This window comes from Sesamum indicum, linkage group LG10, assembly GCF_026168435.1.
Source record: "Sesamum indicum cultivar Baizhima isolate 11 linkage group LG10, ASM2616843v1, whole genome shotgun sequence".
NCBI lineage: Eukaryota > Viridiplantae > Streptophyta > Magnoliopsida > Lamiales > Pedaliaceae > Sesamum > Sesamum indicum.
This window is the reverse complement of record NC_142666.1, coordinates 10,179,750-10,206,959: the sequence shown is the minus strand read 5'-3', so window position 1 is coordinate 10,206,959 and position 27,210 is coordinate 10,179,750. Positions and strand designations below refer to the sequence as shown.

Sequence of the window (27,210 nt, the reverse complement as noted above, 5' to 3'; positions counted from 1 at the left end):
CATCTATCATTGATCAGCATGCGATCCAGTCTTTTCCAGAGGTTTCGTGGCCCGGCACTGCAATTGTGCCATGTGTACCATTCGCCCTGCATGGGTAATGGTAATAATCCTGTATTCTGGATGCAAGTATTAAAGTCTTCCATGGCCATTCGAATATCTCCTGATACACCACAGATTTCACTAAGGTCTCGCACTGTATTGAAATCCCCTCCAACAAGCCACGGAATATCAGCACTCTGCATAGCAATAGTCTCCATGGAATCCCATAACGCCCTCCTCTCTACCAACTCATTTGCCCCATAGATAACAGTAATAGCAATGGATTCATGAAGTGCACGGATATTAACATGACAGTGAATAAACTGTGTGCTACATTCAACCACATCAACATCAATAAAATTTTCATCCCACGCTATCCAAATCCGATTACCAGACGATCCATAATCCACAAACCATTTCCATTGAGGTAGTAAAAAAGCCTGAATATGAGATACGTTATTGATACGAACACGAGTTTCAAGGAGACCGAGGAATTGTAACCTGAACTCAACAACGATGTCTTTGACTGCTAACTGATGATCTCGTTTGTTCATGCCACGAACATTCCATACTGCTGCATTCAACATGGATCACAAGGCATGGGGCTGCTATGCTTAGGACCCCGAGACGACTCATCTGTATCATCTAATAGGTGAAGTGCGTCAAAAGTATTATATATAACAAGCGCCTTACCCCTTTCCTCACGACTAGGGCCGGCTGCATCTCTAGGGGATTCACGTCCCTCTCTCTGCTTTTCTACCACTCGAGCTGGTGGTGGTCTGCTCATGTTCAGGCATATTTGTTGGTCGGGATGGTTTATAAGTAGTATCACCTTCCTCCCTAGGATGGTTCCTACTCCGTTTAGGCATTGTTGGTTCTTGCGGCGTCCCCATTTTTGGTGCATATACAGCAATCGGTGGTTTAGCTGGTTTTGGTTTGTTGAGGATACACTCTTTGTCAGAGTGTCCCATTGTCATACATCTTTGGCACTTCTGGGGTAGCCATTCGTACTCCACATCGACTTTACAAGGTGATTCTCCTCCATCCTCATCCGGTATCATAATTATAATGTGCTTCGGTAAATTTGAGGTCACATCCAACATTACGCATACACGAGCGAAGTCCAGTCTCGTGCATGCTCTCGTAATTGCATCCGGGTAAAGTGGTTTACCCACTCCACTGGCCACCGTACTAAGGCCTTCATCTGTCCATAACTCGACTGGAAGGTGACGTAATTTGATCCACACAGGAACTTGAGTATGCTGTAGTTTCCTTAATAACATCCCCGGTTCCCATTTTTGAAGAACAATAGGCTGCCCCTGAAATAACCACGGCCCTCCTTCAATGACATCTTCCATAGCTGCGACTAATTTGAATTGTAAGAAAAAGAAACCATTATTTGTACCCGTGACCTCCTTCAAGTCCGGCCATACTGACATTGCAAATTCCTTCAAATGGTAAAAGTACGGTCTTTTCCCAAGGAAGTATCCGACAGCGGTGGCCCTCCATCGTTTAGACCCATTGCGTATAATATCCAATGTTGGTCGCACTATTACCTCCCCGTTTTGTATTGTTGGAGCCACATAGGATAGGGTCTTGCGAGTGGAGTTATGGAATGCATGAGCTATTTTGTCATTGATAATCGTGTCCGAACATGCGTGTAACGGAATATTTCCAACAAACAATCCAGTTGGAAAGCTAGAAAAGTTAGAAAACTGTTTTCTTGTCTTCTTGTGCAGAGTGACATCATCTATGACATCAACAGTTGATGCTGTCATGCCTGCATCAGCAGTGATGCCATCTGTAGTGATCTCAGCAGTGATGTCATCTGAAGTGATGTCAGCAGTGATGTCATCAGAGGTCATCCTAGCATCATCAGTGACGTCACCTTCCACATCATCCGCCATAGCAGCTGCCAACTCACCATCCCCGTCACCAACAATGGCCACGTCAGCCAGATGTGGAACTCGCCGTTCACCCGTCGCCGGCAAAACAGTCGCGTTTCCGGCGGAAATCCCAATCGCCGATGACTGTTTTTCTGAATCAGATGATATCAATGCATTTTCCGATTCCCCGCTGTTCATTCCCGACGGCAGAAGGCATCTCAATGCCGGTCGTAGCTTGCTAACTCGTGACGGCGCTCCTCTACTCTCAACGAACGAACGCAGCGACGGTATGCTTCGGAATCTCTCCTTCCATCTATCTTTCAGATCTCTAAGCGCTGCAATGGTTTTCTCGTCGCCTTTGTCAATGACCGCGTTCGCCAATCGCAAGAACTCTTCAAGGTTGAAAGGCTCAAACCTTCGTCCGCCATTAATGGAAGATGGAGCTTCACCAAACCCTAACGATGACGCCTGTATTGTTGCTTCTTTTCTCAACAGTCCTTCATCTCCAACCTCTGCAAAGCCGGTAGTATTTGCATCGGTCGCCAAAGATACCGGCGACGTTACATATTCGTCCGGCGACTGTTCGTTTTCTGCGTAAACTCGTGCCCGCGGCTGTTCGGTTTCATCAACCGCTTGTGGTTCCAATGGCGCATCAAACCCAAGCAAATTCGACGCCGAAGCAGCCTCCTTTCCCGTGTCCAATGGCGCATCAATTCCGAGCAATTGCGGCACCGAAACGGCCGCTTTTTCCACGTTCGAGGACGCGGCAAACCCTAGTAGTTGCGGCGCCGAAACAGCCGCTTTCTCCATCTCCAAGCCTCCTCTTTTCCCATGCGCAATTAATGTTGATGTCTCCCCAATCATCGGTTCCGATTTGTTCGCCTGAAAGTCGCCGGTGAAAGGCGCGGTTTGAACTAAAAGCCGCGTGGTTTTTCCAGTTTTTCTATGGTAGCTATCCTCGCCATCGCCGGTCACCAATCGTCGGCCTCCCACTTTTTCGATATCCCCATCACTGGCTGAAGCGTCACCTTCGTCCTCCTCATCTCCGGCGGCCATGTGCATGGATAGTGTATTAGTGCGTGTTTGATATGGTGTGCTAGTGTGTGTTTTAGAGAGAGAATTTTTGTGGTCCATTTTTTCCTTTGTGAATTCGCTGATAACCACATTGTTGTACTGTACTATTATTTTATTTTACTTAATGAAACTTATATTTACCAAAAAAAAAATAATAACTACAAGTAAATATAAAAGGGAAACAAACTTATTTTAATAAAACCGTGCAAAACAGCTAACTTTTGAACGTTTTCAGAATTCGACGAAACTTGACCCAATCATTGGTCTAAACCCAAGAATTTGTGTGGTAAATTTCCTAAGCGTAATAATACTTACAAGTTAGTATAAAAGGGAAACAAACTTGTTTTAATAAAACAGCACAAAACAGCGATATTTTGAACGTTCTCAGAATTCGACGAAACTTGATCCAAACGTTGGTCTAAATCCAAGTATTGGTGTTGTAAATTTGCTAAGCGTAATAACAACTACAAGTTAGTGTAAAAGGGAAACAAACTTGCTTTAATAAAACTATGCAAAACAACTAACTTTAGAACGTACTCAGAATTCGACGAAACTTGACCCAATCGCAGCTCTAGACCCAAGCATTTGTATTGTAAATGTTCTAAGCGTATACAAGTTAGTACAAAAGGAAAACAAACTTGATTTAATAAAACCGTGCAAAACTGCTAAATTTTGAACATTCTCAAAATTCGACGAAACTTGACCCAAACGTTAGTCTAGACCCAAGTATGTGTTGTAAATTTGTTAAGCCTAATAATAACTACAAGTTAGTATAAAAGGGAAACAAACTAGTTTTAATAAAAACGTGCAAAAAAGCTAAATTTTGAGCATTCTCAAAATTCGACGAAACTTGACCCAAACGTAGGTGTAGACCCAAGAATTTGTGTGTTTAAATTTCCTAAGCGAAATAATAACTACAAGTTAGTATAAAAGGGAAACAAGCTTGTTTCAATAAACCGTGCAAAACTGCTAAATTATAAGCGTTCTTAGAATTCGACGAAACTTAACGCAAACGAAGGTTCAGACCCAAGAAAATTGTGTGTTAAGGTCCACGTCACTTATTCATCCTATGGCTTGCTATTCTTGGCAAGCTGCCTACGACAGACAAACCATGGTTATCTCACTTCGGCGATTGCATACTTTGTAACGAGGGGGCAATAGAGACACATTCACACCTTTTCTTCCAGTGTAGATTTAGCTAACAGTGTCTCACAGCAATTCGGAGAAAGGTACGATTGCATTGGCCCAATAGAGACTGGGCGAACGACATTGAGTGGGCTTCTCGCAGATGGAGGGGTAAGCACATCGTTATCATAACTTATCGAGCACTACTAGCATCTTCTGTTTACCACATTTGGAAGGAGAGAAACCTGAGACGTTTTGAGCACATTGAGAGGACTCCGAGCACCATGGCGTTATTGATAGTTGATGATGTCAGGCAGCAGATCATTAGTATTTCATTAGCTAGTTCTGTTAGTACACGAGCTTTGTATAGACTATGGCGTATCCCTTGGCCTATCGAGGGAGAAACCACCTCATGATCACTTTGTTGTACTATACCATTTTTTACTTAATGAAAATTACATTTACCCAAAAAAAAATAAATAAATTGTGTGTTAAATTTTCTAAGCGAAATAATAACTATAAGTAAGTATAAAAGGGAAACACACTTGCTTTAATAAAATCATGCAAATCAGCTAATTTGGAACGTTCTCAGAATTCGCAGATGATCTCCTCCTCTTTTGTAAAGCTGACAAGGACTTGGTTAGAACCCTAAAGGTGGGACTGGACAGGTTTGCAGAATGGTCGGGCCTCCGGTTGAATATTCAAAAGAGTCACCTAATTATCTCCCAGTCTGCACAAGAAAGGAAAGAACAACTACTATCGATCTTGGGCTTCCAGGAGGGGCAACTCCCAATGAGGTACTTGGGCCTACCTCTAATCTCATCTAGGCTTTCTATCTCTGATTGTCAGCCACTTTTATCTAAAATTGATGCTCGTATTGCTGGTTGGGAGGGAATGTCATTATCATATGCTGGTCGGGTACAAATCATAAAAACAGTTCTTTCAGCATTGAGCTTGTATTGGGCTTCTGCATTCATATTACCGAAGGCGGTTATTAAGGAAGTGGAGAAACGCCTACGACTATTCCTCTGGAAAGGCACTTCAGGCACAGGATATGCCAAAGTTGCATGGAAAGATGTTTGCAAAACCGATGGTGGAAGGGGGACAGGGTATAAAAGATATTGGTATACTCAACCAAGCTCTAATGACAAAGAAATTGTGTGACGTCATTAGATGTGACCGAACGTCTATCTGGGTAGAGTGGCTACAGCGTGGACGACATCGAAATAATTCCATTTGGACAGTTGATGAGAAGGGAGGATCGTGGACTTGGAGAAAGATGCTTCGACTACGCAACCTCATCCAACCAATGGTGGAGCTGCAAATTGGAGATGGGAGAAGCTTCTATCTTTGGAAGGATCTATGGCATCATCTTGGACCCCTGATTACTAGATTTCCACATGGACCGAGACTACTTGGGCTTGATGAATCTACAAAGCTTCATATGGTTATAGTTGACGGCCAATGGCACTGGCCTCTCATTACTGAATTGGAATGCGTTCAGATTATATACACATTACCCCTGATTCATGGTGGTGAGGATAGAATCATTTGGCGGTTTCCCGATGGGCATCCCACTGCCCAAGCTCTGTACTGGCTTCTTTGCCCACCAGGACCAAAAGTAGGATGGACTTCACTACTTTCAGGTTCGTTGAAGATTCCACGACATTCCTTTATCTTATGGATGGCTATTCTGGAAAAATTACCTACAACGGATAAACCGTGGTTCACACCTTGGAGGGTGTATTCTTTGTGATGGGGACGTAGACGAGACACATTCCCACTTGTTCTTTCGATGTCGATTCAGTAGACGATGCCTCTCAGCACTACGACAAATTATTCGATTAACGTGGCCCAATAGAGAATGGGCAAGGGATGTGGAATGGGCAACTAGGAAATGGAGCGGGAAACATATCATCAATATTGCATATAGAGCGCTACTTGGGTCATTCGTTTACCATATATGGCGGGAAAGAAACTCGAGACGGTTCCAACAGATTGAGCATTCAGAAAAGATATTGGCTTCTTTTATTGTTGACGATATTAGACAGAGGATTTTGAGTGTCAATCTACCTAGGTCCATTAGTACATGTGCTCTTTATAGACTATAGCGCATCCCTTGGTCTGTCGAGGGATAGCCAATTGACTGTTGTACTGTACTATTATTTACTTAACGAAACTTACCTTTACCGAAAAAAAAAACTTGACCCAAACGTTGGTCAAGACCCAAGCAATTCTGTGGTAAATTTGATAAGCGTAATAATAACTACAAGTTAGTATAAAAGAGAAACAAGCTTGTTTCAATAATTCGTGCAAAACAGCTAAATTTTGAGCATTTTAGAATTCGACGAAACGTGACCCAAACGAAGGTCTAGACCCAAGAATTTGTGTGATAAATTTTCTAAGCGTAATAATAACTACAAGTTAGTATACAACGGAAACAAACTTGCTTTAATAAAACCGTGCAAAACAGCTATATTTTGAACGTTCTTAGAATTCGACGAAACTTGACCCAAATGTTGGTCTAGACCCAAGTATGTGTTGTAAATTTGTTAAGCATAATAATAACTACAAGTTAGTATAAAAGGGAAACAAACTAGTTTTAATAAAAACGTGCAAAACAGCTAAAATTTGAACATTCGCAGAATTCGACGAAACTTGACCCAAACGTTGGTCTAGACCTAAGCATTTGTGTTGTAAATTTGTTAAGCGTAATAATAACTACAAGTTATTATAAAAGGAAAACAAACATGTTTTAATAAAACCGTGGAAAACAGCTAAATTTTGAGCGTTCTCAGAATTCGACGAAACTTGAACCAAATTTGACTGTTGTACTGTACTATTATTTACTTAATGAAACTTACCTTTACCGAAAAAAAAAAAAAACTTGACCCAAACTTAGGTCTAGACCCAAGAATTTGTGGGTTAAATTTCCTAAGCGAAATAATAACTACAAGTTACTATAAAAGGGAAACAAACTTGATTTAATAAAACCGTGCAAAACAGTTAAATTTTGAATATTTTCAGAATTCGATGAAACTTGACCCAAACGTTGGTCTAGACCAAAGAATTTGTATTGTAAATTTGCTAAGGGTAATAGTTACTACAAGTTAGTATTAAAGGGAAACAAACTTGCTTAAATAAAACTGTGCAGAACAACTAAATTTTTAACGTTCTCAGAATTCGACGAAACTTGACCCAAACGTAGATCTAGACCCAAGTATTTGTGTTATGCATTTGCTAAGTGTAATAATAACTACAAGTAAATATAAAAGTGAAACAAACTTGTTTTAATAAAATAGTGCAAAACAACGATATTTTGAACGTTCTCAGAATTCGACGAAACTTGACCCAAACGTTGGTCTAAACCCAAGCATTTGTGTCGTAAATTTGCTAAGCGTAATAATAACTACAAGTTACTATAAAAGGGAAACAAACTTGCTTTAATAAAACCGTGCAAAACAGCTAACTTTTGATTAATAAAGAGTAATTCTATAGTACAACATGTGATCATCAAATGGTTTCTCCCTCTACCCAAGGGATACGCCATAATCTATACAATGTTCGTGTACTGACTGACGATGCTAAATCAACGCTAAGAATCCTCTGCCTGGCGTCATCGATGATTAGGATACTCAAAGTGGCCGGTGTCCGCTCAGTATGTTCAAATCTCCTTAAGTTCCTCTCCCTCCATATGTGGTAGACACACGATGCAAGTACTGTACGGTAAGTGCTATTAATAATGTGCTTACCTCGCCATTTTCGTGTCGCCCATTCAATATCTGTTGCCCAATCTCTATTGGGCTAGTGAAAGTGAATCCTTCTGCGAATCTCATAAAGGCACTGACGACTAAATCTGCATCGGAAGAATAAATGTGGATGAGATTCAGTAGCTCCCTCATCGCACAATATGCACACCCCCAGGTGAGATAGCCATGATTTGTCGTGGTAGGTAGTTTGCCAAGGATTGCGAGCCATAAGATGAACGAATGAAGAGGAATCTTCAAGGAGCCCGAAAGTAGTGAAGACCATCCTACTTTTGGCTCAGAGTGATCAAATAATCGGTAGAGGGCCTGAGTAGTAGGTTGCCCTTCGTCACATCTCCACACCACCCGATCCTCACCTCCAAAAATAAGCGGTAGGTTATGTGTGATCTCCAAACATTCAAAGTCCGTGATGGTAGTCCATTGCCATTCTCCTGCTGAAATCACCGAACTAAGTTTTGCTGATCCTTCAAGTCTAATATGGCGAGGACCTTGAGGGAACCGATCGATAAGTGGACCCAAGTGATGCCACGGGTCCTGCCAAACAAAGAATTTATTTGCATTTCCAGTCTGGTAATCGACGATAGAGCGAAGGAAAGGACGAAGCCTGAGTATTTTTCGCCATCCCCAAGAACCTCCATGTTCACGGATAGTCCAAATCGATCTATCACGTAATCGGTCTTGGTAGAGCCACTGAACCCATATGGATGTCCTGTCACACTGGATAACATCACATAATTTCTTGCTCATTAATGCGCGATTCAAGGTGGAGATGTCCTTGAACCCAAGTCCCCCCTCATCCATCGGTCGACACACATCTTTCCAGGCTACCTTGGCGTAACCACTAGACGTTGTACCCTTCCATAGGAAAGTCCTCAACCTCTTCTCGATTTCATTGATGACTTTCTTAGATAATATGAATGTAGAAGCCTAATATAAACTCAATGCTGAAAGCACGGATTTGATGATTTGTACCTGCCCAGCATATGATAATGAAATCCCTTCCCATCCATTAATACATGCATCAATTTTTGAGATAAGCGGTTGGCAATCAGAGATGGACAACCCGGACGAGATTAAGGGAAGACCCAGATACCTCATGGAAGGTGGCCGTCCTGAAAGCCCAAAACCTCCAACATCTGGTTTTTCAAATTTTGAGCCGAATGTGAAATGATTAAGTGACTTTTTTGAACATTCAGCCGAAGGCCCGACAACTCTGCAAACCAGTCCAATCCCTCCTTGAAGACTCTGATGGAGTCTAAGTCAGCTTTGCAGAATAAGAGGAGGTCGTCTGCAAATCCCATCTGAAAAACCTTACAACTCTGACACTTCCAATGATAAGTGAATTGGATGTCCGGTTCAATTCGTTGCAAGAATCCCAGATGTAAAGCTTCCATAACAAGAACAAACAGATAAGGAGAAAGTGGGTCTCCCTGTCGTAGTCCTCTCGCTCCAGAAAAGAACCCATGAGATTTTCCATTGAGCCCAATCGAGAATGATGTCATGAGATACAAGAATTCGACCAAACTTGACCCAAACGAAATAATAACTACCAGTAAATATAAAGGGAAACAAGCTTGTTTTAATAAAACCGTGCAAAACAGCTATATTTGAATATTCTCAGAATTCGACGAAAGGTGACCCAAATGTTGGTCTAGACCCAAGTATTTATGTTGCAAATTTGCTAAGTGTAATAATAACTTCAAGTTAGTATAAAAGGGAAACAAACTTGTTTCAATAAAACCGTGCAAAACAGCTAAATTTTGAACGTTCTCAGACTTCGATGAAAATTGACCCAAACGTTGGTCTAGACCCAAGCATTTGTGCTGTAAATTTCTTAATCGTAATAATAACTACAAGTTAGTATAAAACAAACTTATTTTAATAAAATCGTGGAAAACAGCTAAATTTTGAGCATTCTCAGAATTCGACGAAACTTGACTCAGACGTAGGTCTAGACCCAAGAATTTGTATGTTAAATGTTCTAAGCTAAATAATAACTACAAGTTAGTATAAAAGGGAAACAAGCTTGTTTCAATAAACCGTGCAAAACAGCTAAATTTTAAGCGTTCTTAGAATTCGACGAAACTTGACCCAAACGAAAGTCTAGACCCAAGAATTTGTGTGTTAAAGTTCCTAAGCGAAATAATAACTATAAGTTAGTATAAAAGGGAAACAAATTAGCTTTAATAAAACCGTGCAAATCAGCTAAATTTTGAACGTTTTCAGAATTCGTCGAAACTTGACCCAAACGTTGGTCAAGCAAGACCCAAGCATTTGTTTGGTAAATTTGCTAAGCATAATAATAAGTACAAGTTAGTACAAAAGAGAAACAAGCTTGTTTCCCCCTCCACCAGTCGCCGAGGAGAGAGAAAAGAAACATAAGACCGTGGTGGTGGTGGAGGATAAAGTGAGGGGAAAGGCACTTCTACGTCGGGATACGCCAAGGTAGCGTGGAAGGATGTGTGTAAAGTGCAAAACAGTATAAGACAACAAAAAATTCTCTCTCTAAAAAATGGATCCTCTCTATTCTCTCTCACACACTACTACACCACAAAAATCACATACACTTGCCCTAGCAACCACAACCACCGCCGGTGATGAGGGACGGGCTCCGACCGACGAGGAGGAGAAGGACGGTGATGGGGGACGACCGGAAACTGAAGACCGACGACTGGTTCCGGCGAGCAACATGTGTTCATGGCGGAAATCGAAAAGACGCGACTGTTGGGTGGCCGATCGGAGGCGGTTTCAGACGAAACTGATTCTCCTACTTGCTGCCATGGATTTAGTGAAGGTAATGGACGGTTTTTGGCCGGAAAAGGCGACCTTTCTAGTACGGATTTGATAGACTCAGATCTAGGGTTTTGTGCCGTCGCGGATAGTGAACAGACACGTGAGGAAGACGAACCGACTCCAGTCGTTTTGGCCATGACAGACGAACAGTTGATGATCTCTGAGGGTAGTGACACCATTCCAGTTCATAAAGCTTCTAACTTGGCTGGGAATGAAGGAGACAAGGTGCGCCGCCCTATTCTAGGGTTTAATGGCGCAACCTTGAACGGCGACAATGGCGGACAGCAGGAAGGGGTGTTCAATATGGTGGAGTTTCTTCGTCTAGCCAACACTGTTATCGACGCCGGCGATCGTGAATCGAGAACGGTGCTGGAAGAACTTAAATCGAAGTGGAAACGTCACTTTGGGAAGGAGGCCTTTACTCGCTGTTTTCCGGCAACAGCACCACATAAGGCACCACCGATCGTCGAACGCACGCCATGGAGAACGCTGATTCCGGCGGGGGATGGAGAAAAAACGGTCGGAAACTGCTCTGGTTTGAAAATGGGTTTGCTGCCGGCGAAAACCCGACTTTCCGGCGACTTTGATGGTGGTTCCGCATCGAAAAAGCTGTACAGGGGTGCTGGTTCAGTTTCCGAACTGATTCCGGCGAGAAAATCAGAAGTCCAACCGGCGATTGCTAGGGCTGACGTGGAGCGGGTGCATGATGATGTGGCGCCGGTAATTGATGATGTAGTGGCTGACGCAGTTGCTGACTGTTCTGCTGATGTCATTGCTGATGAAGAATGTGATGTCACTGCTGATGCAGATTGTGATGTCACTGCTGATGCAGACTGTGATGTCACTAATGATGCAGATTGTGATGTCATTGCTGATGCAGACTGTGATGTCACTGCTGATGTACTCTCAAAATTCTCTCTATTCTGTCACACACACTAGTACACCACTAAACACACACACACATGCCCTAGCCACAAAATCACCGACCGGCGATGAGGAGGGGGCTCCGGCCGACGGCGAGGAGGGGGAAGGTGATGATGGCCGGCAAGAAGTTAGTCATATTTCCGGCGAACAGCATGTTTTTCCGGCAGAACCCGAGAAGACGATGAGTGAACGATTGGAAGAGGAAGACTCCAATCCTTCGTCGCATGGTATTGGCGAAGGCAAAAGCAGATTTCTGGCCGGAAAAGGAGAGATTGGGTACACTGTTTCATCATCTGAAAAACTAGGGTTTTGCGCCGCCAAGGAAACCGAACAGACACATATGGAAGATGAAGCGATTCTGTCCAGCTCTGCCAAACAGACGATGGGGGAAGACGATCCAAGGATTGCAGAGGACGAAAATGAATTTTTGATGCGGAAAAACATGGATTTAGGCCTGATTATGAAGGATTTCGAAGTACAGCAAAAACTAGGGTTTTCTGGAAAAAGTGCGGCTGAGGAAGATGAACGGACACAAACAAAAAAACTGACGCATGATGAGATTTTTTCGACAACTGAGGGCTGCAAAACTATTGAAGGAGATGGAAAAAACTCAACCATGGAAAATAATCACAGCTTGACGACTGTACATGAGAAATCTAAAATAGGGTTCATTGACGGTGCTACTTCTAAAGCCGTTAATGGTGGAAGCACTGGAAGTCGTTCGCCGGCCGAATTCAATTTTGAGGAATTTATGATGCTTGCAAATAAGGTTTTGGACGGAGATGAGACATCAATGGAAGCACTCAACAATCTCAAAATCCGATGGGAAGCTAAATTCGGTCGAAGTTACAGATCTGTGGCTGTGCCATCGTATATCAGATTCCGAAACCCTTGGCGATGCTCTATTCCGCCGCGTCGCAACATTCTGACCGGAAAACAGGCGGATGAGATGAACAATACTACTGCGGTTACTGGTTTTAGTACTTCACCGGAGAATCGGTCTTCGTCGGATTCTGGGTAGATTCCGGCGACAGAAAATAGACCTCCGATGATGACAGATAAGATCCCGGCTGTACAGCATGCTGACGTGGAACCGGTAAGCAATGACGTGGAGGAAGATGCTCATGACGCAGCAGTTGACTTGGGAGGAGATGCTGATGTCATGCATGATGTATCATATGATGTCATGCATGATGTGGATGCTGATGTCATGCATAATGTACATGCTGATGTCACTAATATGTCAACAATGATGTTGGAAAAAAAAAGCCCTATCTCTACACAAGTGCGCTCATTTCCTAAGGGATTGTTTGTGGGTAATATTCTATTGAATGCAAATACGAATATGGGCATTGATGACAAAATTGCGGACGCTTTTAATAAATCATCTCGGAGGACTCTATCATATATACCTCCTACAATACAAAATGGGGAAGTGGTTGTGAGACCAACGATGGAAGCTATACGCAATGGATCAACCAAGTGGAAGACCACTGCGGTTGGTTATTTTCTTGGAAAACGACCGTACTTTTATCATGTTAAAGATTTTGCCTTCTCTGTCTGGTCTGGACTCCGGGAGGTAAAGGCCACAATGAACGGATTTTTTTTCTTCCAGTTCAAAACTGTTGCATATATGGAAGAAGCAATTGAAGGAGGACCGTGGTTGTTTATTGTGTTGCAAAAATGGGAGTCCGGGATGGTGATGAGGAAATTAAAACATACACAAGTCCCTGTTTGGATAAAATTGAGACACTTGCCAGTAGAATTATGGACTGATGAGGGCCTCAGTACGGTGGCTAGTGGTATTGGCAAACCTTTATATCCGGATGCGATTACGAGAGCATGCATGAGACTGGACTTCGCTCGTGTATGCGTGATGTTGGATGTAAGCTCGACATTACCTAAACATATTATCATTATGACGCCTGACGAGGAAGGAGGAGAGACACCATGCAAAATTGACGTGGAATATGAGTGGATTCCTCCCAAATGTACTAGTTGTATGACGTTAGGCCACTCGGCCAAGAACTGTGTGCTAAATAAACCATCCAAACCAATAAAACCACCGGTCGCCGTTTACATTCCTAAAACGGGACCTGTGAGGTCACCACCACTGCCTGCTCAGGAGATGATACCACTAGCTCGAGAGGTAGATAAACAGAGAGATGAGCGTGAACCTCATCGAGGTGGTGGCGTGAGGATGAGTCGAGAGGAGAAGGGTAAGGAGATTATTGTATATAATACGTTTGATGCTCTACACTTACTTGATGATGCAGATGAGATGTCTCGGGGTCCTAATCAAAGCAACCCCATGCTTGGTGATCCATGTTGAATGCAGCAATATGGAATGTTCGTGGCCTGAACAAAAGAGACCATCAGCTAGCAGTGAAGCACATTGTTGATGATTCAGGTTACAGTTTCTTGGTCTTCTTGAAACTCGTACTCGTATTAATAACGTTGTTGCTATTCAATCTTACTTATTACCTCATTGGAAATGGTTTGTGGACTATGGATTAATTGGTAATCGGATTTGGATTGCATGGAACGAGAATTCCATTGATGTTGAAGTAGTTAACTGTAGTACACAATTTATCCACTGCATTGTTTATATACGGTCACTGCATGAGTCAGTTGCCATCACTGTGATTTATGGAGCTACGGAAGTGGCAGAAAGGAGAGAGTTATGGAATTATTTAGAAACTATTGCCATGCAGAGTGTTGATATCCCGTGGCTTATTGGAGGAGATTTCAATGCGGTGCGAGATTTTAGTAAAATATGTGGAGCATCAGGAGACATACGAATGGCAATGGAAGAATTTAATCGATGCGTTCAGAATGCGGGTTTATTACCATTACCCATGCAGGGAGAATGGTATACATGGCATAATTGCAGCGCAAGTCCACGAAATCTTTGGAAAAGATTAGACCAAATGCTGATTAATGATAGATGTATGGCTCGGTTTCCAACATCATTTTATACCAGCCTCACACCACGTACTTCAGACCACTCACCGCTGGTGTTATACGGAGATAATCAGCAACAATATGGAGGTATGTTTCGATTTGATAACTACCTCACACAATCACCAGATTTTATTCCCAGTGTGCAGCGGATTTGGCAACACCACATCATAGGGGTGCCTATGTATGCGGTAACAAGGAAACTTAAAGCATTAAAACCGGTGTTTAGAGAGCAGAGGAGAAAAAAGGGGGACTTATCTCAAAATATCCAGCTAGCTAAAGAGTTTCTTGAGAAAGCGCAATTACTTGTTAGTTCTAACAGACGAAATGAACTATTCTTACAGCTAGAACACTGCTGCCGGATTGTACTAGCTAAAGCAGCCAAACTTGAACAGATTATGCTTCAACAGCGTGCAAAAATGCAGTGGATGAAAGGGGGTGACCAATGCTCCCGGGTGTTCTTTCGTAAGATTGCTCAAAGAAGATCAGCGAGGAGAATCTTACAAATCAATGATGAACACGGAGCCACTCACACAGATCCAGAAGCAGTAATAAATGAGTTTGTAACATTCTACCAAACTCTACTTGGGGGGGAGCAACGACGAGATGTGATAGATCTTCGATTCTTGCGACCTTGGACCAGATATACATTGAATCAAGAAGACATTAACTCTTTACTCTTACCATTCACAATAGCGGATGTCAAACAGGCAGTTTTTGACATTGCTGAGGATAAGGCACCGGGACCAGATGGGTATTCATCGGGTTTCTTCAAAGCTTCATGGCCTATAATAGGGCAGGAGGTGTCTTCGGCAGTGCTGGAATTCTTTAATACGGGCCGAATTCTGAACCAGATAAATACTACACTTTTGGCACTCATACCAAAGGTACACTCCCCTATGACAGTTGGTGATTTTCGACCTATATCTTGTTGCAATGTATTATATAAGATTATTGCCAAGCTCATTGTTCAACGACTGAGTGTGATAGTGGACAACCTTATAAGTTCGTGCCAAGCGGTGTTTGTGCCTGGACGAAGCATATGCAATAATATTATGTTGGCAAAGGAGCTGTTTACGGGATATAACCTGGCTCGACTACCACCCAGGTGTGCTTTAAAAGTGGATATTCGAAAGGCATATGATACGGTGGAGTGGGATTTCCTAATTGCTGTAATGGAGTTATATGGGTTCCCCTCTACATTCGTGAAGTGGATTGAGGCGTGTATCACAACACCCTCATATTCTGTTGGGCTAAATGGGAAACCTCATGGTTTCTTTAGAGGGGCTAGAGGGCTTCGACAAGGTGACCCTCTATCGCCGTACCTGTTTGTGATTGTGATGGAAGTCCTACATTTGGGTTTCCTACAGTTGATTGATCAGGATGAATTATTTTCCTTCCATTGGAAGTGTGATGCAGCCAGGGTTTTTCAGCTGGGGTTTGCTGATGATTTGCTGCTATTCTGTCGTGCTGATATGGAATCTATTGGAGTCTTCAAAAATGGATTAGATCGCTTTGCTGAATGGTTGGGGCTCAGGCTAAACGTGCAAAAAAGCCATCTTATTATCTCACGTTCAACACAAGGACTACGCGAGGCAATGCTGGCAGCACTCGGATTTCAAGAGGGAGTCTTACCAATGAGGTACTTGGGGTTACCACTCTTATCTTCTCGATTAACGATTGCTGATTGTCAACCATTACTGTTGAAAATTGATAAACGTATTGCTGGTTGGGAGGGTATGGCTATTTCATATGCCGGTAGGGTGCAAATCATAAAATCTGTACTCATGTCGCTGAGTTTATATTGGCTTCGGCATTCATATTGCCAAAGAAAGTTACTAACGAAATTGAGAAGAGACTGCGAACTTTCTTGTGGAAGGGGACTACAACTAGTGGTTATGCAAAGGTAGCATGGAAGGATCTATGTCGGCCGAAAGATGAGGGAGGACTAGAATTCAAGGATATTTCTAACGTGAATCGTGCACTAATCATGAAGAAACTCTGTGATATCATCAGGTGCGATAGGACCTCAATATGGGTTGAATGGCTTTACCAGGGTCGGTTACGAGACACCTCTATTTGGATGATTCGGGAGCATGGAGGTTCATGGGGTTGGCGGAAAATCCTACGTCTAAGGGTTTTCCTCCGGCCTATGGTCGACTATCGGATAGGGGACGGGAGGAGATTTTATCTTTGGCAAGACCCGTGGCATTATATTGGCCCTCTAAGTAACACATTTCCACGGGGACTGAGACTACTCGGAATGGAGGAATCAGCTAAACTCAATACGGTGATTAGTGGAGGAGAGTGGCAGTGGCCTCTTATCACAGATTTTGAGTGTTTGGAGATAACACATGCATTACCCACGATCCATGGAGGGGAGGATCGTATTATTTGGAGATTTGAGCAAGGACATCCCACAACTCAAGCTCTATACAAATTATTTGATCCCCCAGGACCAAAAGTAGGATGGTCTTCACTACTTTCGGGATCTCTGAAAATTCCACGCCATTTATTCATCTTATGGCTTGCTATTCTTGGCAAGCTAGCCACGACGGACAAACCATGGCTAACACACCTTGGCCCTTGTATTCTGTGCAGCGAGGGAGCGATAGAGACACATGGACACCTATTCTTTCAGTGCAGATTTAGTCGTCAGTGTCTTGTAGCAATCCGCAGAATGGTACGATTTTATTGGCCCAATAGAGACTGGCAAACGGATGTTGAGTGGGCTTCCCTGAGATGGAGGGGTAAACACATTGTTAACATGTCTTATCGAGCACTATTAGCAGCCTTCGTTTATCACATCTGGAGGGAGAGAAACTTGAGAAGATTCGAGCACACCGAGAGGACAGCTACCACCATGGCTTTATTGATAGTTGAGGATATTAGACAACGAATCCTTTGCATTACTCTACCTACATCAGTCAGTACACGAGCATTATTTAGACTATGGCGTATCCCTTGGCCTGTCGAGGGAGAAACCAACTGATGATCACATTGTTGTACTGTACAATTATTTTTTTTGGTAAATGTAATTTGCATTAAGATAATAAAGTTACAGTACAACAGTCAATTGGTTTATCCATCGACAGGCCAAGGGATACGCCACAATCTGTAAAGAGCAATTGTGCTAATGGAATTAGACATATTAATACTCAAGATCCTCTGTCTAATATCATCTACAATGAAAGAAGCCAAAGCGTTTGCCGGATGCTCAATTTGCTGGAATCGTCTCAAGTTTCTTTCTCGCCATATATGGTAGACGAGTGATCCAAGTAGTGCTCGATAGGCTGAATTAATAATATGCTTCCGTTGATGATGCAGGCTGTGACATCAGCAATGATGTGGAAAAAAACAGCCCTCTTGCCACACATTTGTGTCCTATTACTACGGGATTATATATCGGAAACATTCCGTTGCAAGCAAATTCGAATGCTTACGTTGATGACAAAATTGCCAATGCATTTAATAACTCAACACAGAAAACACTATCATTCATTGCCCCTACCATACAAAATGGGGAGACTATCGTTCGTCCATCCTTGGATATTGTGCGTGAAGGATCTAAACGGTGGAAAACTACTGCAGTTGGATACTTTCTGGGAAAAAGACCTTATTATCATCATTTGAAGGAATATGCGCATTAGGTATGGCCCGCATTACGTGAGGTAACAGCGACTGTTAATGGCTTTTTCTACTTTCAATTTAAAACTGTCATTGATATGGAGGAGGTGATAGAAGGGGGACCATGGCTGTTCCAAGGACAACCAATAGTACTACAGAAATGGGAACCGGGTATGGCTATGAGAAAATTGCAGCATACACAAGTGCCCGTTTGGATTAAATTGAGGCATCTTTTTTTTTTCGGTAATGGTAAATTTCATTATTAAAAAAAAATGGTACAGTACAACAATTAAGTGGGTAGTCCCTCGACAGGCCAAGGGATACGCCATAGTCTATAAAGGGCCCATGTACTAATCGAACTGGAAAGATTAAGGCTCAGAATCCTCTGCCTAACATCATTAATAATATGAGAAGCCAATACATTAGGCGGGTGTTCAGTTTGTTGGAACCGTCTGGAGTTTCTTTCTCGCCACAAATGGTAAACCAATGACCCAAGTAATGCTCGGTATGCTGCATTGATGATATGCTTCCCTCTAAAAATTGAGGCATCTTCCGATGGAATTCTGGACAACAGAAGGCTTGAGCACGGTGGCTAGTGGTGTGGGTAAGCCTCTCTACCCAGACGCGATTACGAGAGCATGCACGAGACTGGACTTTGCTCGTGTATGCGTGATGATTGATATCACACATAAGTTTACCAAACATATTATTGTCATGGTACCAAATGAAGATGGAGGAGAAACACCTTGCAAAATTGATATTGAGTACGAATGGCTCCCGCCAAAGTGCACTACATGCATGACACTGGGACATATGAGTAAGGACTGTGTAATGAACAAGACCCATAAACCGACGAAGCCACCAATAAATGTGTATGTGCCAAAAGTCACGGTGCCACCGCCAAAACCACCGGTTAAGGAAAAAATGACGACAAAACCAGTGGCTGTAAACATACCCAAAGCCGATGCGATTAATATTGAACGGAATTACTCCAAGCAAGATGAGAGGGGTAAGGCAATTGTTATCTATAATACCTATGATGCATTGCACTTAATTGATGACGCAGATGAACATCCAGGGGGTCCTAACACAAGCAGCCCCTTATATAATAATCCATGTTGAACATCGCTATGTGGAACGTCCGTGGGCTGAACAAACGAGACCATCAGCTCGCTTTAAAGGATCTTGTCTCTGAGTACAGGTTACACTTCCTTGGCATTCTTGAAACTCGAGTTCGATTGAGTAATGTTGTACGTATTCAATCTTTCTTACTTCCGCAATGGAAATGGTTTGTCGATTATTCTTCTGTTGGAAATCGTATCTGGCTAACTTGGGACGATACTATTGTTGATGTCCATATACTAGAATTGGGGGATCAGTTTATCCACTGTCGGGTTACTAATATGACTATCAATCAACCTGTTATCATTACTGTTGTTTATGGTGCATCTGAGGTAATTGACCGTCGGAGCTTGTGGATTGCACTGGAGACACTCGCTCAGCAGTGCTCTGACATCCCTTGGATGGTAGGAGGGGACTTTAATGCTGTACGTGAACTTAACGAGGTATGTGGCATTTCAGGAGATATTAGGATGGCCACTGAAGAATTTAATGCCGACATACTGGACGCGGGGCTGATTCCACTTCCTTTGCAAGGTGAATGGTTCACATGGCATAATTGTAGTTCATCCACGCGGAGTTTATGGAAGCAGTTGGACCGAATTCTTATTAATGATCGTTGGCTGGCGCGGTTCCCTACATCATCCTATCATAGTCTCACACCACGGACATCTGACCACTCACCACTGGTGTTCCATGGGGATACACAGCAGCATAATGGAGGTATATTTCGCTTTGATAATTATCTCGCCCATTCACCTGACTTTATCCCCATTGTACAGAACATTTGGCATCATGAGATTGTTGGTGTACCAATGTATGCCGTGACACGTAAACTGAAGGCACTTAAACCAGTTTTCAGACTGCAGAGGAGAAATAAGGGGGATTTGACACTGAATGTCCAACTAGCCAAAGGTTTTCTTGATGAGGCACAACATTTGGTGAGCTCCGATAGACAGAATGAGCTCTATTTACTGCTGGAACATTGCTGTCGACTCGTTTATGCCAAAGCGGCAAAACTCGAGCAAATCATGTTGCAACAGAGAGCCAAGATGCAGTGGATGAAAGACGGAGACCAATGTTCCCGGGTTTTCTTCCATAAGATTGCACAGAGACGAGCAATGAGAAGAATCTTGCAGATAAATGATGAGAATGGTAACACACACTTGGACCAAGAAGAGGTCGCACATGAGTTTGTCTCATATTATCAGAACCTCTTAGGAGGTACTAGACGACGATGGACAGTGGATATTCGTTACGTTAGACCATGGGCAAGACACTGTATTACTGATGAGGAAGCCAACCATTTACTCCTACCTTTCTCACCGGACAATGTGAAGCAAGCAGTGTTTGCTATTGCTGAAGACAAGGCACCGGGACCAGATGGTTACTCGTCAAGGTTCTTCAAAGCGGCTTGGTCAGTGGTGGGGGAAGAAGTTGCGAAAGCGGTACTAGATTTCTTTTCTACCGGAAAACTTCTGAAGCAGATCAACTCGACGATCTTGGCTCTGATCCCAAAGGTACATACTCCAATGTCGGTTAATGACTTTAGACCAATTTCATGCTGCAATGTTTTATACAAGATCATTGCGAAACTACTTGTCCAAAGAATTAGCGTGTTGTTGGACAAGATAGTTAGCCCCTGTCAGACAGCTTTTATTCCGGGAAGAAGCATTGGGGACAATATTATGTTAGCACAGGAACTATTCTCGAGATATAACCAGATGCGCCTACCTCCCAGTTGCGCACTCAAAGTGGATATCAGGAAGGCCTATGATACAGTGGAGTGGGACTTCCTTTTAGCAGTATTGCAGTTGTTCGGATTTCCATCTACGTTCACAAGGTGGATTGAGGAGTGTGTATCCACGACATCATTCTCGATTGGGCTCAATGGAAAACCACATGGATTTTTCTCTGGAGCGAGAGGATTACGACAGGGAGACCCACTTTCTCCTTATTTGTTTGTTCTTGTTATGGAAGCTTTACATCTGGGATTCTTGCAACGAATTGAACAGGACATGCAATTCACTTATCATTGGAAGTGTGAGAGTTCCAAGGTGTTCCAGTTGGGATTTGCAGATGACCTTCTCCTCTTCTGCAGAGCTGACCTTGAATCCATCAGAGTCTTCAAAGAAGGATTGGACTGGTTTGCGGAATTATCGGGCCTTCGGCTGAATGTTCATAAAAGCCACTTAATCATTTCACGTTCGGCTCAAGAATTGAAAGACATGATGTTGGAGATTTTAGGCTTTCAAGAGGGACATCTTCCAATGAGGTATCTGGGTCTTCCTTTAATATCCTCTAGACTATCTATCTCTGATTGCCAACCGCTTATTTCAAAAATTGATGCACGTATCAATGGATGGGAAGGGATTTCGTTATCATATGCTGGTCGGGTACAAATCATCAAATCTGTGCTCTCAGCATTGAGTTTATATTGGGCATCTGCATTCATATTACCTAAGAAAGTCATCAATGAAATTGAGAAGAGGTTGAGGACCTTCCTTTGGAAGGGTACGACGTCTAATGGTTACGCCAAGGTTGCCTGGAAAGATGTGTGTCGGCCAATGGATGAGGGAGGACTTGGGTTCAAAGACATCTCTACCTTGAATCGCGCATTAATGAGCAAGAAATTATGTGATGTAATCCGGTGTGACAGGACATCCATATGGGTTCAGTGGCTATACCAAGACCGGTTACGTGACACATTGATTTGGACAGTTCGTGAACATGAAGGTTCTTGGGGATGGCGGAATGCTCAGGCTCCGTCCTTTCCTTCGAACTATCGTGAACTACCAAATTGGAAATGGAGGGAGATTCTATATTTGGCAGGACCCATAGCATCACTTGGGACCACTTATCGAACAATTCCCTCGTGGTCCAAATCATCTTGGTATTGAAAAATCAGCAAAACTCAGTTCGGTGATTTCAGCAGGAGAGTGGCATTGGCCCCCCATCACGGACTTCGAATGTTTGGAAATCACACATAACCTGCCGTTTATCTTTGGAGGAGAGGACCGAGTGGTATGGAGATTCGACGGAGGGCAGCCTACTACCCAGGCCCTCTACCGATTATTTGACCCCCCTGAGCCGAAAGTAGAGTGGTCTTTGCTACTTTTGGGCTCGCTGAAGATACCTCGTCATTCGTTCATTTTATGGCTCGCAATACTTGGCAAACTACCATCCACGGATAAACCATGGCTATCTCATCTTGGAGCGTGCATCTTGTGCGAGGAGGGAGCTACGGAATCTCATTCACACTTATTCTTCCGATGCAGATATAGTCGTCAGTGCCTGCTTGAGATTCGCAGATGGATTCGATTTCACTGGCCCAACAGGGATTGGGCAATGGATATTGAGTGGGCGACGCAGAAATGGAGAGGTAAACACATTGTCAATATCGCTTACCGTACACTACTTGCATCATGTGTCTACCACATATGGAGGGAAAGGAATTTGAGGAGATTTGAACACACTGAGAGGACACCAGCCACTTTGAGCATCCTAATCACTGATGATGTCAAACACAGAATTCTTAGTGTCAATTTACCTTCAACAATCAGTACACGAGCATTGTATAGATTATGGCGTATCCCTTGGGTTGAAGGAGAAACCAATTGAAGAACACATGTTGTACTGTACCATTACTTATATTAATGAAATTTACATTTACCAAAAAAAATAATAATAATAATAATAATAATAATAATATGCTTCCCTCTCCATTTTCTTGTTGCCCATTCGATGTCCCTTCCCCATTCCCGGTTGGGCCAAGGGACTCGAATAATCCGTCGAACAGCTGCAAGGCATAATCTACTGAATCGGCATCGGAAGAAGAGGTGGCTATGCGTCTCTAATGCCTCCTCGTTACAAAGAATACACCCACCAAGGTGTGTGAGCCATGGTCTGTCAGTTGTCGGTAACTTTTCCTGAATAGCCATCCATAAGATAAATGAATGGCGTGGAATCTTCAAAGGTCCCGAAAGTAGTGAAGTCCAGCCCACTTTCGGTTCAGGCGAGCAAAAAAAAAAAAAGTCGGTAAAGTGCTTGGGTAGTGGGTTGCCCCTCAGGAAATCGCCAAATGATTCTATCATCGCCTCCATGAATCTGGGGTAGTGTATATGTGATTTGAAGGCATTCTAGATCCGTGATAAGGGGCTAGTACCATTGGCCTCCGTCAATGACCGAAGAAAGTTTAGTGGAGTCTTCAAGTCCAAGTAAGCTCGGTCCGCGTGGAAATCTAGGAAGCAGGGGTCCAAGTTGATGCCATGGATCCTTCCACAGATAGAAGCTTCTCCCATCTCCAATATGAAGCTCCACCATTGGTTGTATAGATCTGCGCAGACGAAGCATTTTTCTCCAACCCCAGGATCCTCCATGTTCGCCAACTGTCCATATGGAGTTGTTCCGTAATCGTCCGTGCTGCAACCACTCAACCCAGATAGATGTTCGGTCGCATCTAATGATGTCGCACAATTTTTTTGTCATTAAGGCACGATTAAGAATACCAATTATTTTACTTAATGAAACTTACATTTACCAAAAAAGAAAAAAAAAGATAGAAAATTTCAGCAATTTTGCTACGAATATGGCTCCGATTCCGCTATTTATTGGGAATATTCCGTTGCATGCTAACTCGAATATGACTATCAATGACAAAATTGCTCATGCATTTCATAATTCAACTTGCAAGACCTTATCTTATGTGGCTCCAACGGTACAAAATGGAGAGGTTATAGTGCGACCAACATTGGATATTATACGAAGGATCTAAACGATGGAGGGCTACCGCGGTGGGGTATTTCCTAGGAAAAAGGCCGTATTTTCATCATCTGAAAGAGTTTGCAATGTCTGTATGGCCGGGCTTGAAGGAGGTCACTGGTACTAATAATGGATTTTTTTTCCTCCAATTCAAATCAGTAGCTGATATGGAAGATGTTATTGAAGGAGGGCCGTGGCTATTTCAGGGGCAGCCTATTGTTCTCCAAAAATGGGAACCAGGGATGGTTTTAAGGAAACTACAGCATACACAGGTTCCTGTGTGGATAAAACTTCGTCACCTTCCAGTCGAGTTCTGGATAGATGAAGGCCTTAGTACGGTGGCCAGTGGAGTGGGTAAACCACTATACCCGAATGCAATTACGAGAGCATGCACAAGGCTAGACTTCGCTCGTGTATGCGTAATGTTGGATGTGACCTCAAACTTACCAAAGCACATTATAATTATGAATCCAGATGAGGACGGAGGCGAATCACCTTGTAAAGTAGACGTTGAGTACGAATGGCTACCACAGAAGTGCAACAGTTGTATGACATTGGGACACTCTGCTAAAGATTGTGTTCTCAACAAACCAAAACCAGTTAAACCACCGATCGCGGTATATGTACCCAAAGTGGGGACGCTGCAAGAACCAACAAGGCCTGAACGGAATCGGAACCACCCTAGGGAGGATGATGATACTACTAATATACCATCTCGGCCACCACATATGCCTGATCGGAACAATAGCAGACCACCACCAGCTTCAGTGGTAGGAAAGCAGAGGGAGGGACGTGAGTGCACTAGAGATACAACCGGCCCAAGTCGTGAGGAGAGCGGTAAGGCGCTTGTTATATATAATACTTTTGATGCACTTCACCTACTGGATGATACAGATGAGTCGTCTCGGGTTCCTAAGCACAGCAGCCCCATACCTAGTGATCCATGTTGAATGCAGCAATATGGAATGTTCGTGGCCTGAACAAACGAGACCATCAGTTGGCAGTCAAAGACATCGTTGCTGAGTTCAGGTTACAATTCCTCGGTCTCCTTGAAACTCGTGTTCGTATTAATAATGCAGCTCAAATTCAATCTTTTCTCTTACCCCAATGGAAATGGTATGTGGATTATGGATCTTCTGGTAATCGCGTGTGGATTACATGGAATGATAGTTTTATTGATATTGCTGTGGTTGAATGTGGAACGCAATTTATATACTGTCTTGTTACTATCCGTGCAATACATGAGTCAATTGCTGTTACTGTCGCTTATGGAGCTACTGAGGTGGTTGATAGGAGAGAATTATGGAATGCCCTGGAAAATTTAGCTATACAGTGTGCTGATATCCCATGGATGATTGGAGGGGACTTTAATGCAGTTCGCGACCTCAGCGAAGTATGTGGCACATCAGGGGATATCCGAACAGCTATGGAAGACTTTAATGCAGCCATTTAGAATACAGGACTACTACCACTACCCATGCAGGGAGAGTGGTACACATGGCACAACCACAGTGCGACACCCCGGAATCTCTGGAAAAGACTGGACCACATGTTGATAAATGATAGAGGGATGGCACGGTTCCCTAACACATTCTACTCGGTCCTTACACCACGCACTTCAGACCACTCACCGATGGTACTATATGGGGACCGACAGCAGCAATATGGAGGTATGTTCCGATTTGATAACTACCTCGCTCGTTCACCTGAGTTTATTCCTAGTGTGCAGAATATATGGCAACATATTATTATTGGGACGCCTATGTATGCTGTGACACGCAAACTCAAAGCATTGAAACCAATCTTTCGAGAGCAAAGGAGGAATAAAGGGGACCTATCGCACAATGTCCAAATGGCAAAAGGGTTTCTTGAAGCAGCACAACTACTAGTAAGCTCAAGCAGGCGAGATGAGCTATACATACAACTAGAACACTGTTGCCGACTCGTACTAGCCAAAGCAACAAAATTGGAGCAGATTATGCTACAACAACGTGCGAAGATGCAGTGGATGAAGGGCGATGATCAGTGCTCCCGAGTGTTCTTTCGGAAGATTGCCCAACGAAGATCATCAAGAAGGATCTTCCAGATCAACGATGACCAGGGATCCACTCATACTGATCCAGAAGAAGTTATTAATGAGTTTGTCACATATTACCAAAGCCTGCTAGGGGGAGACAGACGACGAACAGCTAATGACATTCTGTTTCTCAGACCGTGGGCTAGGCACATTTTGAGTAATGAGGAATCTACCACTTTACTGTTACCGTTCACACCAGAAGATGTTAAACAGGCAGTTTTTGACATTGATGAGGACAAGGTCCCAGGCCCGGACGGATACTCATCGGGCTTCTTCAAAGCAGCATGGCCTATTGTTGGACAGGAGGTGACTTCAGCAGTACTGGACTTCTTTAGTACAGGCCGACTTCTGAAGCAGATAAATACTACACTTTTGGTGCTCATACCAAAAGTACATTCCCCTATGACGGTTAGTGATTTTCGGCCCATAGCATGTTGTAATGTGATTTACAAGATCATTGCAAAGCTCATTGTCCAAAGACTGAGTGTGATAATGGACAAACTGACCAGCCCATGCCAAGCGGCATTTGTGCCGGGACGCAGCATTGGAGATAACATCATGTTAGCACAGGAAATCTTTACGGGATACAACCAGTCTCGTCTACCTCCTAGATGTGCTCTGAAAGTTGACATCCGGAAGGCATATGACACAATGGATTGGGATTTCTTGAGAGCAGTTATGGAGATGTTTGGGTTCCCTACTACTTTTGTGAAGTGGATTCAGGAGTGTGTGACAACGCCTTCATTCTCTATTGGACTAAATGGAAAGCCCCATGGATTCTTTCGAGGAGCCAGAGGACTTCGGCAAGGTGACCCTTTATCACCCTACCTATTTGTGCCTGTGATGGAAGTCCTACACTTGGGCTTCCTGCAGTTGATTGATCAGGAGGAGATATTTTCCTATCATTGGAAATGCGAGGCAGTCAGGATCTTTCAGTTGGGGTTTGCTGATGATGTGATATTATTTTGCCGTGCTGATATGAACTCTCTAAGAATCTTTAAAGCAGGACTGGATCGTTTTGCCGAATGGTCGGGTCTTAGACTGAACGTGCAGAAAA

General features: G+C 43.2%; 2 protein-coding genes across 2 annotated transcripts; both read left to right on the top strand.

Annotated features, from left to right (window-relative positions):
• The first annotated feature begins 5,178 nt into the window (after positions 1 to 5,178).
• LOC105180168 (uncharacterized) lies at positions 5,179 to 5,880 on the top strand. Its single transcript, XM_011103830.1, has one exon. The coding sequence runs from the start codon at positions 5,179 to 5,181 to the stop codon at positions 5,878 to 5,880; it is 702 nt and encodes a 233-aa protein (XP_011102132.1).
• A 13,446-nt stretch (positions 5,881 to 19,326) lies between these two features.
• Positions 19,327 to 22,156, top strand: LOC148786624 (uncharacterized). Its single transcript, XM_088886200.1, has 3 exons — positions 19,327 to 20,256; positions 20,455 to 20,835; positions 22,037 to 22,156. Exons 1-3 carry the CDS (start codon positions 19,327 to 19,329, stop codon positions 22,154 to 22,156), a joined length of 1,431 nt encoding a protein of 476 aa, XP_088742326.1.
• Positions 22,157 to 27,210: the final 5,054 nt, after the last annotated feature.